Source organism: Drosophila novamexicana, unplaced genomic scaffold (assembly GCF_003285875.2).
Source record: "Drosophila novamexicana strain 15010-1031.04,08,12 unplaced genomic scaffold, DnovRS2.1 tig00001059-arrow-arrow-pilon, whole genome shotgun sequence".
Classification (NCBI taxonomy): Eukaryota; Metazoa; Arthropoda; class Insecta; order Diptera; family Drosophilidae; genus Drosophila; species Drosophila novamexicana.
Genome location: NW_020824837.1, coordinates 1,753,503 through 1,769,943, shown reverse-complemented (window position 1 = coordinate 1,769,943; position 16,441 = coordinate 1,753,503). Strand labels below are relative to the sequence as shown.

The window sequence follows — 16,441 nt, the reverse complement described above, 5'->3', positions numbered from 1 at the left end:
CTCCATGCAACAGCCATCTAGCGGACACAGTGCTGTTAAACGTCAGCAACTGGCGCGTTTCGCGGCAAGTGCTGCATAATACATGTAAAAGCTGCACACACTTTCCAGCACTACCACTTTACAACTCCGCCATTTTTTGCGCTACAGCGTTGCATATGCCGAATGGTCGTCGACTATTTGTAGTACTCTACGTTTTTTATACTCCAAGAAAATAAATATAAAATGCTAGCGCATTTGAATGTGCACTAAGCGACCCGGCGAGCACAACGATTGCATATACAAGGACAAGTGAACGGTTAACAAGCAATTACGCATGTGTTACGTACTGCCAGCGCCGTGTTATCATCAGAATCAGCGCAGCCGCCATAAAACTGGCTCGAGAATTGCAATTAATTGCGGAATCAATAGGAAACAACAGCATCCAGAGCCGCAAACAAGGCCGTGGGCGTGCTTGCCAAGCGTTCCAACATGAGTTTTTCCAGCGACGAGGTGAACTTTCTAGTTTTCCGATATCTACAGGAGTCAGGTGAGTGGAGGAGGAGAACATTGACAGACGGCCCAAAGCTAACTCTCCCCCCTCCCCCTTCCCCATGCTGGCGTGTTCTTTTCCAACGACAGGCTTTCTACACTCCGCCTATGTCTTTGGCATCGAGTCTCACATCTCGCAGAGCAACATTAATGGTGCTCTCGTGCCGCCCGCTGCCCTGCTCACCATACTGCAGAAGGGTCTGCTCTACACGGAGGTGGAGTGGAGCGTGGGCGAGGATGGCGAGATGGCGCGACCCATTGAGGGCCTCAGCCTGATAGACGCCGTCATGCCGGAAGTCAAGCCACCGAAGCCGACAGTCAAAACAGAACCGGGCAAACCGGCCGTCGATGCCAGCACGCCGGCCAATGTTAATTCGAATAGCAATGCGAAAACGGAAATCAAGATCGAGCCGGGCACAGGCAATACGACTGCTGGCGCTGCCGCCAAGGGCACCAATGCCAGCACCGGCACCAGCACGCCCACCGGCAGCAGCGGTGCCGACACCAACGAGGTGGACTCCAGCGGCAATGCGGCATCCAACAACAGCAATAACGCCGCCGCCAGTGGTAACAATGCCAGCGGCACAGCTGCCGGCGCTGCTGCTGCTAACTCAACGACAGCTGCGGCCAGTGGCAATGCGGACAGCGCTGGCGGCGCAACTGCGGCGGCTAACAAAAAGGCGGGAGCTAATGAATCTGGAGCCACCAGCAGTACGGCGGCCTATCCGAATGCCACAAACGCAGATGATGCCGCCTCATCTACGTCCACAAATGGCAACAGCAGCAACGCCAGCAGCGTGGAACAACCAGCGGCAGGCGGCACGCCCGCCGTGCCAGCCGGTGCCAATGCGGAGGCTGGTACAACGGCTGCGGGAACTGCTGCAACGGGCGCCAAGGCGGCCAGCGGTGCAACTAGCACGCCGGCAACCCGAGTCGGCGCTCAGGGCAATAATGTGCAGACCACCTGCTCGACGACGGCGCAAAGTGCAGTGCCCAGCAGCACCACACCGGGCAATGGTGGTGGCGGTGCTGGAGGAGGAGGAGGAGGCGCTGGTGGCAATGGCGGAGGCGGCAGCGGTGGCACAGGCACGCCCGGCAGCACCGTCGTCGAGGCAATGGACATTGATCAGAGCATAGAGATACCTGAATCAAAGGCCCGCGTGCTACGCGGCCATGAGAGCGAAGTGTTCATCTGCGCCTGGAATCCCAGTCGAGATCTGCTCGCCAGTGGCTCCGGCGACAGCACCGCACGCATCTGGGACATGTCCGATGCGAACGCCAACTCCAGCCAGCTGGTGTTGCGGCACTGCATACAGAAAGGCGGCGCCGAGGTGCCCAGCAATAAGGATGTCACCTCTCTGGACTGGAACGTGAGTAGCCAAGCATAGTTGAATGCTATCGATATTTGATATGTCGCACATATCGTTATCGATATCGAATGATGCTCACGAGCAATCGCTCGACCTGCAACACTGAAATTATTTTCAATTTATATCGAAAATATTTCCAATCGGTATTGTTTTTTTGTTGCAGTGCGACGGCTCGCTTCTGGCCACGGGCAGCTACGATGGCTACGCACGCATCTGGAAGACAGATGGTCGCCTGGCCTCCACGCTGGGCCAGCACAAGGGCCCCATCTTTGCGCTCAAGTGGAACAAATGCGGCAATTACATTCTGTCCGCGGGCGTGGACAAAACGACAATCATCTGGGACGCATCCACGGGCCAGTGCACGCAACAGTTTGCGTTCCATAGTGCGCCCGCCTTGGACGTCGACTGGCAATCGAATCAATCGTTTGCCTCGTGCAGCACAGATCAGCGAATCCATGTGTGCCGGCTGGGCATGAACGAACCGATCAAAACGTTCCGTGGGCACACGAACGAGGTGAATGCAATCAAATGGTGTCCGCAGGGTCAGCTGCTGGCTTCCTGCTCCGATGATATGACACTCAAGATCTGGAGTATGACGCGCGATCGTTGCTGCCACGATTTGCAGGCGCACTCCAAAGAGATCTACACGATAAAATGGTCACCCACCGGACCCGGCACAAATAATCCCAACACGAATCTGATACTCGCCTCCGCATCGTTCGATTCGACGGTCCGCTTGTGGGATGTGGAACGCGGCAGCTGCATACATACGCTTACCAAGCACACGGAACCCGTCTATTCCGTGGCCTTCAGTCCGGATGGCAAGCATCTGGCCTCGGGCAGCTTTGACAAGTGCGTGCACATCTGGAGCACACAGACCGGACAGCTGGTGCACAGCTACAAGGGCACGGGCGGTATTTTTGAGGTCTGCTGGAATTCCAAGGGCACCAAAGTGGGCGCCAGTGCATCCGATGGCAGCGTTTTTGTGCTCGATCTGCGAAAGTTCTGATCCGCAGCAGCAGCAACAGCAGCAGCATCAGCAGCAATAATTGATACATCTGCCAACTCCCAGCACCTTTTAGGTTATGTGTATTGACGTGACCTGGATTCTAATATGCTTTTCGCTTCTGTTTTGAATGTTAACTTCAATGTTCTGCCCACTGTCCATTTACTGAGTTTTTCTCCCTCCTGCCGCCTCCCTCACTTCGAGTCAAGACACGTTGCCCCTGTCTGTGTGCTGGAAGTGTCGCTCGCGGGGCGTGACAAACCGAGTTTAAGAACGCCTCGCGCAGCGATTTCGACCAGTCGTCAGTCGGCGGGAAACGCGCTTTTAATTTAGCCGTAAGCTCCATATGTTTCTAAGTATTCATTTTTATACACAGATAACTCGTTTAGTATATAACTTGATGCATTTTATTGTTATTTTGTATACATGAGCGCAGTCTGGCCCAGGCCCAAGCCCAAGCCCAATTAAGTCTTAATCGAGCAACCTTTTATCGTTAGACCTAAGCATTATAAAGTGCATGCAAAAAATAAGTTAGTCGCCGGCAAACGGAGACGGAAACAAAAACGAACACGGATCCAAGCTAAATGGATGACAACCGGCTCACGCTTACATTCGAACAGTGTAACTGCATCCCAACGTAGTGTGTAAACGATACTAATTATAAAGAATGGCCTTAACAGCGGCTACAATTAATTAAAGCTCCAAAATCGAACTCGAGCTTTTCTTTTCTGGTGCGCAGGCACGCTAGAGATAAGGGGACCATTGCAGCAAGTTTGAATGGGAATATAAAATAAAGCAATAAAAATTGCAGTCTCCGGTAAGCCGGAGATTGTATATAGCATTTAATATGTGGTATTGCATCATTGTTCTGCTTATTCCAATGGGAGTTGATATGATAAAACAAGCTGATAATACGCTCAGCGGGTGCTGCCAAGCAAAACTGGCAGCACTGGTTCTTTAAGGCGGTAATACACAGCCAAACGGTGTAGGTAGCACTGGTTCCTTGAGGCGATAATGTACAGCCAAGTGAAATTGGCAGCACTGTCTCTGCAGCAGCCAGTGCTGCCAATATCATTTTCACGCAAAGTAAAAATCTGGACCATTTTTATATCGCTTAACTACAAAATATATTGGAAACATTTCTAGGGTATAAATAGTTGGTATAAAGTCTAAAATTCGGTTACATTATCCAGGTGACACTGTTTGAAGAAGCGGCATTCCTCGCGCTTCACTTCACCTGTTTTGGTGGTGCCCTTGAAGAACTTGGTCAGCTTTGTGCCCGCATATTTGGGCTTCTCCGAGTCGGGCTCATCGAATTCCATGTCGTATGCCTTGTCCGCCAGCGCATTCTCCGCCGTTGACCAGCTGAAGCGCACCAGACGCGGGAAACCAAATACCAAATCAATATTCTCGGTAAGGAATCGTTTGGTGACAGGATCACCGGGGTAGCCGCTGCCAAATGCATTGTCCTTAATGATCAGGCCCTCGGGAAACTGCCAGACCTTCAGAGCATGATCGCGGGTTACCTTGGCGCATATACTGGCCGCCGAGACAATCGGATAGGTGGAATCGGCCTTTTTGGCCACCGTTATTTTGAAATTGGGAAACCGTTTGAGCAGCTTCTCCTGATACTTCTCCGGCGGGCCCACCGTGTCCACATAAACTTCGGCTATATTGACGCCCGCATCGATGGCTTCTTGTATCAGACCCATGGCCGAGTCCATGGAGACCTCATTCAGCGAGCACTTGGTGCGTCTATACATGCTGCTGCTGATGACATTAGGTGAAATGATTTCCACGGCCCAGCCAATGCAGCTGTTCGCATACTCCAGCGTGTTCAGATCGTTGAAGATGATCTCCCGCTTCTCCTCGGTTAACTGCTTGGAATCTGCGCAGCCCAGCTCGACCAGAGCGCTTTTACTCTCCAGCGGGCAGTAGGAGATGCCGTATACCATGGGGCCCAGCACGGGACCACGGCCCGCCTCATCCACGCCCAGCATGCAGGGCTGCTCCTTGCAGATTGCTGGCACATCGCTCAAATAAATTGTATTTTTGCTGTTTTCGCGCGCAGCAATAAACGGGCCGAGTGACTTCAGCGAGCTTATCCGATTAATATCACCCGTGGGCTCTTCATCCTGTATTATATTGGGTTTTTCTTCACTTTCATTCTTAATTTCTATATCTTCCATTTTACGCGCGGTTTTTATTGTTTACCTAATCGATAGGCAAGAATATATGGATCGAACATTGTTTACGTTTTATGGCAGTGTTGGTAAGCGCACGCGCTGCCATTCACAGCGACGCGACAAAAACACTGCTAGACGCAGCCAACTTGACGTACATCGTTCTTTCCGGTTTAGGATTTTGTTCCGTGTGCTTGTTCTCTTTCGAGCTAAGGCCGATTATTATAAAACCTTAATTTTTGGCAACTTGCACCAATTATTAAATAAGCAAACAGTTTAACAATGTCGACAAAAGCTGAGCTCGCATGCGTCTACGCCTCCCTCATCCTGGTTGATGACGATGTCGCCGTCACCGTAAGTGAAACATTGAAATTTCGAAACGAATCGGCAAAAATTGCTACAATCCCAATGGATTGTTTGCTGATTTGCACATAATAATATTTATATAGGAATTGTGGACCTTATACTAATTGTATTTATTGTTTTCGGCCTTTTGCAGGGTGAGAAAATCTCGACCATTCTGAAGGCCGCCAATGTTGAGGTCGAGCCCTACTGGCCCGGTCTGTTCGCCAAGGCGTTGGAGGGCATCAATGTCAAGGACTTGATCACCAACATTGGCTCCGGCGTTGGCGCTGCCCCAGCTGGCGGTGCTGCTGCACCCGCTGCTGCCGATGCGCCCGCCGCGGAGGCCAAGAAAGAGGAAAAGAAGAAGGAGGAGGAGTCCGATGTCTCCGACGATGACATGGGCTTCGGTCTGTTCGACTAAGCCACAGCAGCAGCAGCAGCAAGAATCATACAACGCCAACAACATCCGTCGCGTGTGTGAAGTGAAGTTTTTATTCTCCCCAATTTTCGTACACGTTTTAATGTACAGATGCGAGGAAATATAAAATGTTAACTACAACTGATTGCCATATTTTTCTGTATTTTATTGGGTCTCAAAATATGCCGTTTTTCAACACTTGCGCTATGGCCCTCAGGCCGGCTGTGTCCAGCCGCTTCAGGCCCAGCCCAATTAGCAGCTCGGTGGGGCACTTGTTGAGCGCCGTCTTATTGATCAGGAACTGAATGCCGCCGCGTATCTCGTCCGAGTCGATGCCCATGCAACAGTTAATTGTCACCGGCACCGAAACATGAAACTGCGGATCGTCCACGGGGCCGTGCAAATAGGGCAGCACCCGATGCTCGTGCTTCACATCGAACGTCACATTGTAGAGCGCCGGTATTTTGCCCAGCTGTGTAACCAGCAGCATCCATTTGTTCTGGAAGTCGTGGAATACAAACTCTGTGCTTATGCCATTTATGTCTATTGCAAATTGCTTATCAAAGCCACATTTATCGTTTTTGGTTTCAAACTCGCACATTTCGAAGCTAAACAAAAACAAAATGTGCTGTATAATTTTTTTGTGTGTTGTTTAAGGTTTAAAAAAACATATGATTCCAGAGACAACTGTTGCGGAACTGCTGCTCAACAGCGTGGCACACTTTGTTCTACGAAAGCCTCGCTTGTGCAAGTATAAACGTTTTTATTTTTGCGCAAATTGCAAAAAATAACAAACGAAAGACAAATTTGAATTTTAGCAGCAGCCACTTGCATTGGGCAAAACGATAACAGAGTGAGTCGGCGCTTATTCTCGGCAGTTGCGCGTTGCCCAACACTAAAACTATTGTAACGAAAACACGAGTCGCCAATTTTTTGCACAGCACTAAAACTATCGCTCTTTTAAATGCGGCAGCTTCGTTTTTAAGCTGACAGAGGGCGCCACAATGGGTCGTAACGTATTTTTAAAACTGGTTGCCAAGACGAATTTGTTGTTAAATCGATAGATATAGATGTAGAAGCGGATATATAGTTCTCGCAATGTCGTGCATCTGCCTTGGACCCAAGCGTGCTGGCAAAACACATCTGCTCAAGGCGCTGCAGGATCCGGAGTCCATGGATGAGACGAGCTACTCCATGCCCACCATTGGCACCGGCATCTTTCGCATCGTTTTCCCCGAAAAGTCATCACATGCCGACAGGCACAAGCCCCCGCCGCCACCGACAACTGATGCAGCCGCAGCCACGCCGCGTGCCGGCAAACATCTGGCCAAGTTTATACAAGTGCTCGAGATTGGCGGCAGCATGGCGCCGCTCTGGCGCCAGAGCCAGTACTTCGAGGATGTCAAGAAGCTCATCTATGTGGTGGACGCGTCCAATCTGTGTCAGATATCAGCTGCAGGTGCGTACGGCACCAATCCAAAGTTAAGGCTCATTCCAATATGTTTCATTTTCAGGCGTGCTCTTCTATTCGATTCTCACAGAGCCGCGCCTGCAAAAGGTGCGCATCCTTCTGGTGCTGACCAAAATGGATTACTCCTATCGCCAGATGCGCAACGAGGCGCTGCTCATGCTGCAAATGTCCAAGCTACAGAAACAGATACGCCAACAGGTGACCATCGTGGAGGCCAGCGCCGTCACCAAGGTGGGCCTGAACAGCATCTACGAATGGCTCCAGAGACCCTAAGGGGGATTATTTTAATGTATTGATATATATTTGCAAATAAACCAAGTTGAAACAGTTCCTCTCTAGAGTTTGTAGTTGAGATCCATGTACTGCAGATTGGCGTTCACCTCGCCGGCATCGGGCAGCACGTCCTTGGCGGCATTCAGATAGGACTTGGCGCCCATAATGTCGCCGCAGTGCGCCGCCAGCACGGCCAGATTGTTGAGAGCAGCTCCATCGCGTGCGTCGGCGGTGAGGCACAGTTGCAGGCAGCGCTTGGCCAGGTTGAAGTCGCCCGATGTCTGTGTAAAATATTGCTTCAGTTGAGAAATGAATACAAGAGAATGCTTCTGTTGAAATTAGTCGACTAGTAGATACCCTGTAGCCAGCTCAGAGCTGTCAACATGATTGGTTTGGGGCTAAAATATTACTGAGCTGTGCTGTGTCAAATTCTGTATGTAATGGACTAAGGGACGAGGCAGCGAATCGATATTTATCGATTTTGGGTTAATGTCAGAAGTTATCGCAAGCACAAAATGAACTTGATCTGTTCGTGCCTTACGTGAGCTTTCTCTTCAGATTAAATTAATACAAGTTGAAGTTTGTTTCTTCAAGATATGATCAATGAAAATGATGAAAATTGGCCTATTCAGAACCGATATTTATCGATTTCGAGAAAAGTAGTGAAAAAGTTATCGACATTTGAAAAAAGTTTGATCTGTATAGGCTTTAAAGAAGCCAATATATATTCATTACAAATCAGAAAGATAAGGATAAATCCGAAAAAATAAGAGAAATAATCGATATTTATCGATTTTGGAAAAGTGGGCAACAAGTTATCGATTAACACAAAACTTGAGCTGTGCGTATTTTGTGATCTAGCTCTACAGACTCCGAGAAGAGTAACGCACAGATGGACTGGATGCTGATCAGGAATATATACAGTAAATTTGTAGATTCGTTCTTCGCATCAATATACCCTTTTTCAGCTAGTTTTAATGGGAATCATGTTTAAAGATGTACGATATACTGACCACGGCCACAAAGCTGAGGTTATACCAGACGTCGGCCTTCTGCTCCGGCTGCGTGGCCATCTGGAGCGCGCGCTGAAAGCAGGGCAGGACCAGATCAATCTGGCCGCCATAGAGACAGCAGAGGGCAATGTTGCAGTAGAGCTCGGAGGTATGGACGCCGAGGGAGAGGATGCGTCTGTAGTACATGAGCGACATTTCCGGATTGTTGTCGTAGAAGTAGCCGACGGCAATGCTGGCCAGCGCCTCGACATTGATGGGCTGCAGCTTGGCCGCCAGCCGATAGAGCTGCAGTGCATCCTCCTGCTGCAGCATGGCCGCATGGATGCGCGCCTGCTCCAGCCGAAAGGCCACATCGAACGGCTGCCGCTCCACGGCCTGCCCGATCAGCAGCAGGGCACGCTCCGGCTGTCGCAGGCGCTGATACAGGCGCGAGAGCAGCAGATACGTGTCCGGATGCGGGAATGCCGCCAGCGATTGCTGCAGCGCCGGCTCCGCGCGTCGCGTATAATGCAGCGCCAGCAGGCAGCGGCCCAGCTGCTGTTGCCACCACCAATCCGTGCGAGCGGCATCCGCGGGCGTGGCCAGCGCTCCCTGGGCGTGGCCGGGCCGCTGCTGGCGCTGCACGTCGAGCACCGCCTGGCAGAGCGAGTGCGCCTTCTGGACGTCCGCCTCGTGGTAGTAGAGGAACTGGAACAGCGCCTTCACAATGGCCTCGCGCTCCGCATAGATGGTCGGATTGAGACGCGACGCCTGGTACAGCGCGGCCGTCGCATCGCCCACATTGAAAGCCGCCGCCGAGGTGGCGCGCACCCGGGACGCGGTGCCGCAGCGCGAGGCGGGACGTGCGCCCAGCGCGGAGCCCGGCCGGCTGACGGCCGTGCCGGGTCGTGTCTGTGCCGAGCCGGGCCGTGCGCTGTCGCTGGAGCGGCTCAGGCCCGTCGCCAGGCGTCGCTGGCTGGTGCTGGGACGCGGCAGGAAGGCGGTCTTGATGCTGCTGCCGGGTCGTGCCGCTGTCGCGATCCGCTCGAATTCCACCTCCTCGTTTGCTGTGGGTCGAAGGCGGGCTCAGGTTGTAGTTGGTTCACCTTAAGCTAGAGATGGGCGCGTGTCGCTGTTTTCTTTGAGCACGACATATCGATATGTCGGAAACACGGCTTTTATGATATAGTAGGTAATGCCCGACTAGGAGATACCCTAAGCACGACCCAGAAATACCCTGAGCAATATATATCGATATAGTGCAAAAACTACTGTTCTAGTCGGTAATGCCCGACTAGGAAATACCCTCTTCACGATTCAGAAATACCCTAAGCACGACATATTGATATATTGCAAACAGGACTTTTATTATGTAGTCGGAATTCCCGACTTAGAGATACCCTCTGCACGACATATCGATATATTGCAAACAGGACTTATATGCGATAATGTCCGACTAAGAGATACCCTAAGCACGACTAATAGATACCCTAAGCACGACATATCGGTATACTGCAGGCCCGACTTTTATGCTATAGTAGGTAATGACAGACTACGAGATACCCTAAGCACGACTTGGAGATACCCTATCGATGCATTGGAAACACGTCCTCTAGAGCATTTCTAGTCTAGTAATGGCCGACTAGAAGATACCCTAAGATCTTAATGTAATTTGAAAAACCCAAAAAAGGGCTAGAAAAATGAAGTGTAACTAGGTATCATAATTTTCAAAATCGATATTTATCGGTATGAGAGGAACAGGCGGACGAACTATCGAATCGATTGTTGATACTGATCAAGAATATATATATACTTGATGAAGATGGAGATAATTTCTAACAAAGTGAATATAACATATATAAACATACATATAGCTAACTTATTGAACTTTTTGTGTTTTTTTTTTGCTACAAAATATGCCTCACGTCGTGTCACGACACGCGCCCAGCTCTAATTCTGGGCTATAATTGATGCTGATCAAGAATATATATCTGATTTATGGGGTCGGATATGTCTCTCACATTTCTCTAAATGAACTTTTTGGGATACCGGAAATATGTCCTAGGTCGTGTCACGACACGCGCCCATCTCTAGAACCCTAGACTTAGCCTTGCTTAGCTGTCACTCACCCGCATCGTCCGCATCGTCCACGTCAAGATCGTCCAGGTAGACGCGCTGCGTCAGGGCGCGCATCTTTAATTGCCAGACGCCCTCCATCAGCCAGGTGGGCATTATGGAGGCTGCGGATGAGGCTGAGGCGGCGACTCCATCGTGTACACGTCGCCTGGGGCCAATGCGCTGCAAATTGCTACCGTATCGACTGTGGCTCGACTCGTGCTCGGCCAGCTGCTGCTCCCGCTGCTTCCGCTGCTCCTCCTGCTGCTGCCCTTCCTCCGCCTGCTGCGTCGGCTTGGCAAAGATTTGCACATTGTTGTCATGGCCGGCTTGGAGCAGCGCATTGCATGCCTCGGCGCATCTCTCGTAGCTGCGCCGTCGATAGAGCGAGATGGCACGGAAATATTCCAGCTCCAGTGTCGCCAGCGTTGCCGTCGCAGTCGCCGGCGCAGTCGCCGTCGCCGTCGCAGTCGGCGTCATCAGGCTGGCCAAGTGTTTGAATTCCTCTCTGTCGCGGAGCAGCTGCTGCGCCTCCTGCTTCTCGCTCCCGTCTCCTGCTGCTGCTCGTTTCTGTTGGAATTTTAAAACCGGATGCGTGTCATTCCTTGGCAACGCCCCTGCCCCCGGCACCCGGCCCCGCCCCCGCCCGCACCACTTCCTGCCCGCCTGCTGCTAATGTTTTTTAGTGGCTGCTTCTTCTTGTTTGTGCCCGCATATTTCTGATTTTTTTTTTAATTTGTTCGCGTCTCTTCTAATTTTTCTATGCCCATAATTTGTACCTACCTTGATTTATCTCTTCTTTTTTTTTCGGCCCTTGATGAGTTTTAATTTGTGAAATCCTTTCGTCTTGCGGTTTGTTGTGGCCCGACGACTTTTTTCTGTTGGATTTCCGCCTGGCTCTACTGGGAATTGCGGTTGCCATGACAGCTTTTTAATAGGCCACAACAAATTCAATTAATTGTGACTCAGTTGTTTATTCGAAAAAAAAATAAATTAAATATTTTTAACAATTTTTCAACATTTTTCTTAACGCTGAAAAACTTCTTGGTATAGAGTTTACTTTTTAAATTATTTACCAGTTCTTTTGAGGGCTGGAAACACAAACATTTTCATTGGTTCGGTTCACGCTTGGAACCAGTTCTCTGCCTTTCGGTTCCTTAACTTATCCTTAACTTAATTTTAACTTTATTTTAAATGTTCACTCTAGAAAAAAAGTAATTCTGGTATTTTAGCTATTTTATGGCTAAACTGCAAGAGCTAGAGAATTTAATAAAATTCCGTTCGCTAGAAATCCTTCTATCTATAATCTTTCATCTATAATAAAGGACATTTTTGGCACGTCGCTCTTGTGATATGTTAGACAGAGACATCTCCGATCCCATAGAGTCTATATACATTCCAGATCAGGATCAACAGGATCAGGATATATCCCAGTCTCTCCCACTGTCTGTTTCTATGCGAACTAATCTCTCAGTCTTAAAGCTATTGCCTTGAAATCTTAGGCTCGTATTTCTCTTATGTCGGAGCTGGTCGGATCGGACCACTATAACATATAGCTGCCCCAGGAACGATCGGAGTGAAATTAGGTTCTGGTATATAAAACTTTTTTGTTTGTCAAGATATCTAAACCAAACTGGGCATTTATAACTTTTGCTATGTTTCCCATATATATGCAAAATTTGATCAATATCGGACCACTATATCATATAGCTGCCCTAGGAACGATCGTTACGAAATTAGGTTCTGGTATATAAAACTTTTTTGTTTGGCAAGATATCTTACCGAACATCGACATTTATAGGTTTAACTATATCCGCCAAATGTATGTTAAATCTTGTCAATATCGGAGCACTATATCATAAAGCTGCTATAGGAAAGATCGGTCTAAAAGTTGTTTCTTATGTGGTACTTTCATCAAACTCCGCATTTGTGAGCTTCACTTTTCGCACATATCTGTAAAAGAGGAATGTCTGCAAGGGCAACAAATCTTCGGCGTGCCAATTAAGCCTGTGTCTTTGTGTTTGCAGCCCTGGCACAGAGTTTCGAGTTTGTATTGAAGTCGAACATTTCAAAATAAAATTCTTTGCCTAGCCTTATGGCTTGCAAAATTGTTCAATTTGATGGCATATTCATGCTTAGTTCTATGTAGAACATTTTGTAATATGCTGACCCCTCAACCCTCCCCTCTGCACTCCACAGCAATTAGCAGCGACAGCAAAAAAAAAAAATGCAAAAGCAAGATTCTGTGAGCTGCTGAGCAAACGTTATGCAAAATTTGACACAGAATCGAAGTTGAGTTGGGGTAGGGGGAAATGTGGGGAGTGCGGGGAGAGGGGGGCCTTGTCAGGTGTTCCGCTGATGATCAGCAGCATCTGGTGCGGCTAACAGAGGAGATGTGGAGGGGGCAGAGGGTAAGGGGGGGGGGGGGGGGAGAGTGTGGAGTTGCTCAGACGCCGTCTCAAGCGCTGCTGCTGTTTGGCTCGAACAAATGATAAGCGCCAAATATTTGTTGATAAATGTTTGGAAATTAAATGAGCGGCAACAACAACAACAACAACCGACAACAAGTAAGAGTGCTCGAGGGAGTATCCGACTGGGAGATACCCTACTTTTGCTGAGCAGCTCGTTCAAACATTCCTTTATACCCTATAAAAAGCACACGTATGCACACACACACACACACACACACACATGCAGGTCGCTAACTGCGCAGCGACTGTGCTTCTTCTTCTTCTTCAGCCTCCCAAATTCACGTCTCATACCATAAGCATCCTTTTTTAACTCGAGTGTTTACAGTCCGATCTTTATGAAAATTTCAGGTATTAAATATGACATACAAAACTGCGTACATGCCAAAGCCCTGAGCTCTACCCGAAAAAATGTTTTATTTTCCAATTTTCTGGGTATTGGAGAAAGATATCCAAGAAGTGATTTATTTTTAATCTGTATATACTATACTATACCTACATCCCAAATCTTTCGTGTGTAGCTCTTAGAATTCTCGAGTTATGCCAAAAAAAATCATGCTCTAATATCGATTTTTAAAGATATTATGGAAATTACTGGAAGATATCGAAAGAAAGAAATTAGAAACTCATTCAGGATTTGGTCTGGGAGAATACAGATTTCAAACATCAAGTCTATAGCTACTGTAGTTGCCAAGTTCGGAAGAGTTTTGAGGGAAAGGCGTCCTGCTAATCAAGTACCTATGTACCTTATGGCCCCGCAGATGCTTCCAAGTCAAGTAGTTTGCTTCTATAGTTGCCAAGTTAAACCCATTTAGACGGATGGACTCTGCTCGTTCTGATCAAGAGCCTGTAGACCTACTGCCTTAACATACATAGGCAACAAATCTATATACCCCGTGCTTGGCCATTATCAATGGGTTCGGGGCGTGACAAGCGACGGCAACGTTGACGTACACGTTGAACTCATCGCGCTGGCATGCAAAAGCTAAATATTTATCAGCCCCAAGTATATGTTTGTATATATGTACCCCAATCGAGTACATATGTATAGATTGACAAATATTCTATGTAAATGTATCTGTATCTGAAAGTCTGTAAGTTAAGCTTTGGCTCCCACGGCTCGCCGCGTTTGAATAATTTTCAAAAGAGGCTCTAGAAATATTTCACTTTGAATGTTAACGTATATGCAAAAAGATATGAATACTGATATGAATCAAGTGGTGAATACAGTTGTGAATCAAGTTGTGAATACAGAAATGTTTAGATTTGGCAAAAAGTTTTATGGCTCATTATCTCGACTGACAAGATACACATGTTGCGCGTATCTTGTATCTGATATCTTGGCGCTTGTATCTTGACTTTGGAGACATCCTCCCATCACAGACTCAAAAAGCTGTGCTCGACTGGCATAATACCCTGTAGTCTGTGAAGTTAGAAAAAAAAAGGAAATGTGTATCTATCCAAATCTCTAGAACTGTAGAGCATCAATTATGCGAACCTATTGATTTTAAAGCAAAAGCTTCCTTGAGTAACTCTTATATATATTTATGAATCGATCTTGATAGAGGAAATACTATAAATAGCTGGGTTAGGGGATTATTTTGTGGGTGTATAAAATCGATTTGAAAGAATTTATATAAAAAATTTATAACTTTAAAACTTATAGTTTGTATACTCTACCCTGTTACATACACTTCCAGCAGTGCATCATACCCGCTTGCACACTGTTTGCGTTTACAGGGTATACAAAATTTATGGTGCTGCATTTGTACTCTACCCTGTTACATACACTTCCAGCAGTGCATCATACCCGCTTGCACACTGTTTGCGTTTACAGGGTATACAAAATTTTTGGTGCTGCATTTGTACTCTACCCTGTTACATACACTTCCAGCAGTGCATCATAGCCGCTTGCACACTGTTTGCGTTTACAGGGTATACAAAATTTTTGGTGCTGCATTTGTTTTGCTTATCAGTTGGCCAAAATGCGTCAGCATTGGCAACTTGACTTTTATCACAAGCTCACACACACACTTTGTTTTTTTTTTTTGCTAATTTTTGTCGTAGCTGGCATTAATCATACGCCCCGTAGAGGACGCGACGAGGCACATCTCCAGCTCCACGTAACGAGCTCCACGTAACCCGAATCCCAACAGCCCATCAGCCGGGCCCAGCTGTCAGCCGGCCAGATTTTTGGAGCGAATCGCGCAGCTGGCGCTAGTCTAGCAATAAAAATGCAATTATATATATATATATATATATATTCTCTACTCGTAACGAATTCCACACACAAATATTTGGCCGGAGACACACATGTGTGCAAATTGGAGAGCTGACAGGCGGGCTAAGCTTTCGTAAACACGGGAATATGTTTTGGGTAAGGCTTTTCGCTTTTCGGGGAATAAGGCAAAAACAAATGTGCACTGAGGAATGCCAAAGAATAGTTGGAAATGCTCGCAAGGGTTGGATTTTGCGAAAAGTGTGAAACACATTTCGCGCAATTATGAAGAAGATATTTAAAAAAAATTCTATAAAGACGATCAGATGTTAAACAATATAGTTTCAGGCAATACTACAATTCTTAAGATTCGCAATCCAAAAAAATATGTGAGGAAATTCAAGCGTATTCGGAATGCCAAAGCATAGTTAGAAATCCCCGCGAGGCGTGGATTTTACGAAAAATGTGAAATACATTACGGGGAATTGTCAAAAATATCTTTGAAGATGTCTATCAAGTCGATCATAACGTAAGTAATATATACAGAACTTCGATAAACTCTGGGAGCACAGAAAACGTGGCTGGAAATTCATCGATATCGATATTTTTATCGAAGCGTTGGAAAAGTAACCTTTTGTAAAATCTGGCAACTCTAGCTCCTAAGGTATCAGCATATATGAAGAATATACACATCTATATGGCATATGCCCAGTTTTTTTTTTAAATTTACAGGGTATAAAATGCAAGTCTCATATCTTCAGCGCCATTTTTTGCCATTGACTTCATATGATGGAACGTGTTTTTGAAATAATTTTCACACATTTTCGTCTAGTACTTTGAGCTTTTTGTTAGTTCATAACAACAACAACAAGAACAACAACGTCAACGTCATGATCATGAGAATCTTAACTATTGTGAACGTATTGATTATTTATACAAGTGTTTGCGGTTTGCAAAACTATTCAGAGTTCCCGCATAGTTTCCGCAAAGTGTTGCCGATGTGCAAAGAAAATTTCGCATTAATATTTTTCAGTTATGCAAAGGGCAGGCGAGA

The 16,441-nt window shown here is 47.4% G+C and overlaps 6 protein-coding genes across 8 annotated transcripts; 3 read left to right on the top strand and 3 right to left on the bottom strand.

Annotated features, from left to right (window-relative positions):
* The first annotated feature begins 177 nt into the window (after positions 1-177).
* On the top strand, positions 178-3,700 carry LOC115765854 (F-box-like/WD repeat-containing protein ebi). The gene is made up of 3 exons (XM_030709583.1): positions 178-526; positions 619-1,898; positions 2,062-3,700. Exons 1-3 carry the CDS (start codon positions 469-471, stop codon positions 2,905-2,907), a joined length of 2,184 nt encoding a protein of 727 aa, XP_030565443.1. The 5' UTR covers positions 178-468; the 3' UTR covers positions 2,908-3,700.
* A 329-nt stretch (positions 3,701-4,029) lies between these two features.
* LOC115765889 (ribonuclease H2 subunit A) lies at positions 4,030-5,193 on the bottom strand. Its single transcript, XM_030709630.1, has one exon. It carries the CDS (start codon positions 5,091-5,093, stop codon positions 4,074-4,076), a length of 1,020 nt encoding a protein of 339 aa, XP_030565490.1. The 5' UTR covers positions 5,094-5,193; the 3' UTR covers positions 4,030-4,073.
* Positions 5,194-5,270: 77 nt separating this feature from the next.
* LOC115765893 (60S acidic ribosomal protein P1) lies at positions 5,271-5,991 on the top strand. The gene is made up of 2 exons (XM_030709635.1): positions 5,271-5,441; positions 5,587-5,991. Exons 1-2 carry the CDS (start codon positions 5,370-5,372, stop codon positions 5,851-5,853), a joined length of 339 nt encoding a protein of 112 aa, XP_030565495.1. The 5' UTR covers positions 5,271-5,369; the 3' UTR covers positions 5,854-5,991.
* Positions 5,800-6,631, bottom strand: LOC115765892. Its single transcript, XM_030709634.1, has one exon. It carries the CDS (start codon positions 6,449-6,451, stop codon positions 6,026-6,028), a length of 426 nt encoding a protein of 141 aa, XP_030565494.1. The 5' UTR covers positions 6,452-6,631; the 3' UTR covers positions 5,800-6,025.
* LOC115765890 lies at positions 6,632-7,640 on the top strand. 3 transcript variants are annotated; one of them, XM_030709632.1, is made up of 3 exons: positions 6,632-6,703; positions 6,824-7,309; positions 7,365-7,640. In XM_030709632.1, exons 2-3 carry the CDS (start codon positions 6,949-6,951, stop codon positions 7,592-7,594), a joined length of 591 nt encoding a protein of 196 aa, XP_030565492.1. In that variant the 5' UTR covers positions 6,632-6,703; positions 6,824-6,948; the 3' UTR covers positions 7,595-7,640. The 3 variants fall into 3 exon arrangements, with proteins under 3 accessions (XP_030565492.1, XP_030565491.1, XP_030565493.1); XM_030709631.1 differs by having other exon boundaries at positions 6,655-6,703; positions 6,792-7,309; XM_030709633.1 differs by having other exon boundaries at positions 6,687-6,756.
* On the bottom strand, positions 7,595-11,550 carry LOC115765888 (tetratricopeptide repeat protein 8). Its single transcript, XM_030709629.1, has 4 exons — positions 11,485-11,550; positions 10,716-11,271; positions 8,608-9,653; positions 7,595-7,875 (listed from the first exon to the last, which is right to left on the bottom strand). The coding sequence occupies exons 2-4, from the start codon at positions 11,179-11,181 to the stop codon at positions 7,657-7,659; spliced, it is 1,731 nt and encodes a 576-aa protein (XP_030565489.1). The 5' UTR covers positions 11,182-11,271; positions 11,485-11,550; the 3' UTR covers positions 7,595-7,656.
* Positions 11,551-16,441: the final 4,891 nt, after the last annotated feature.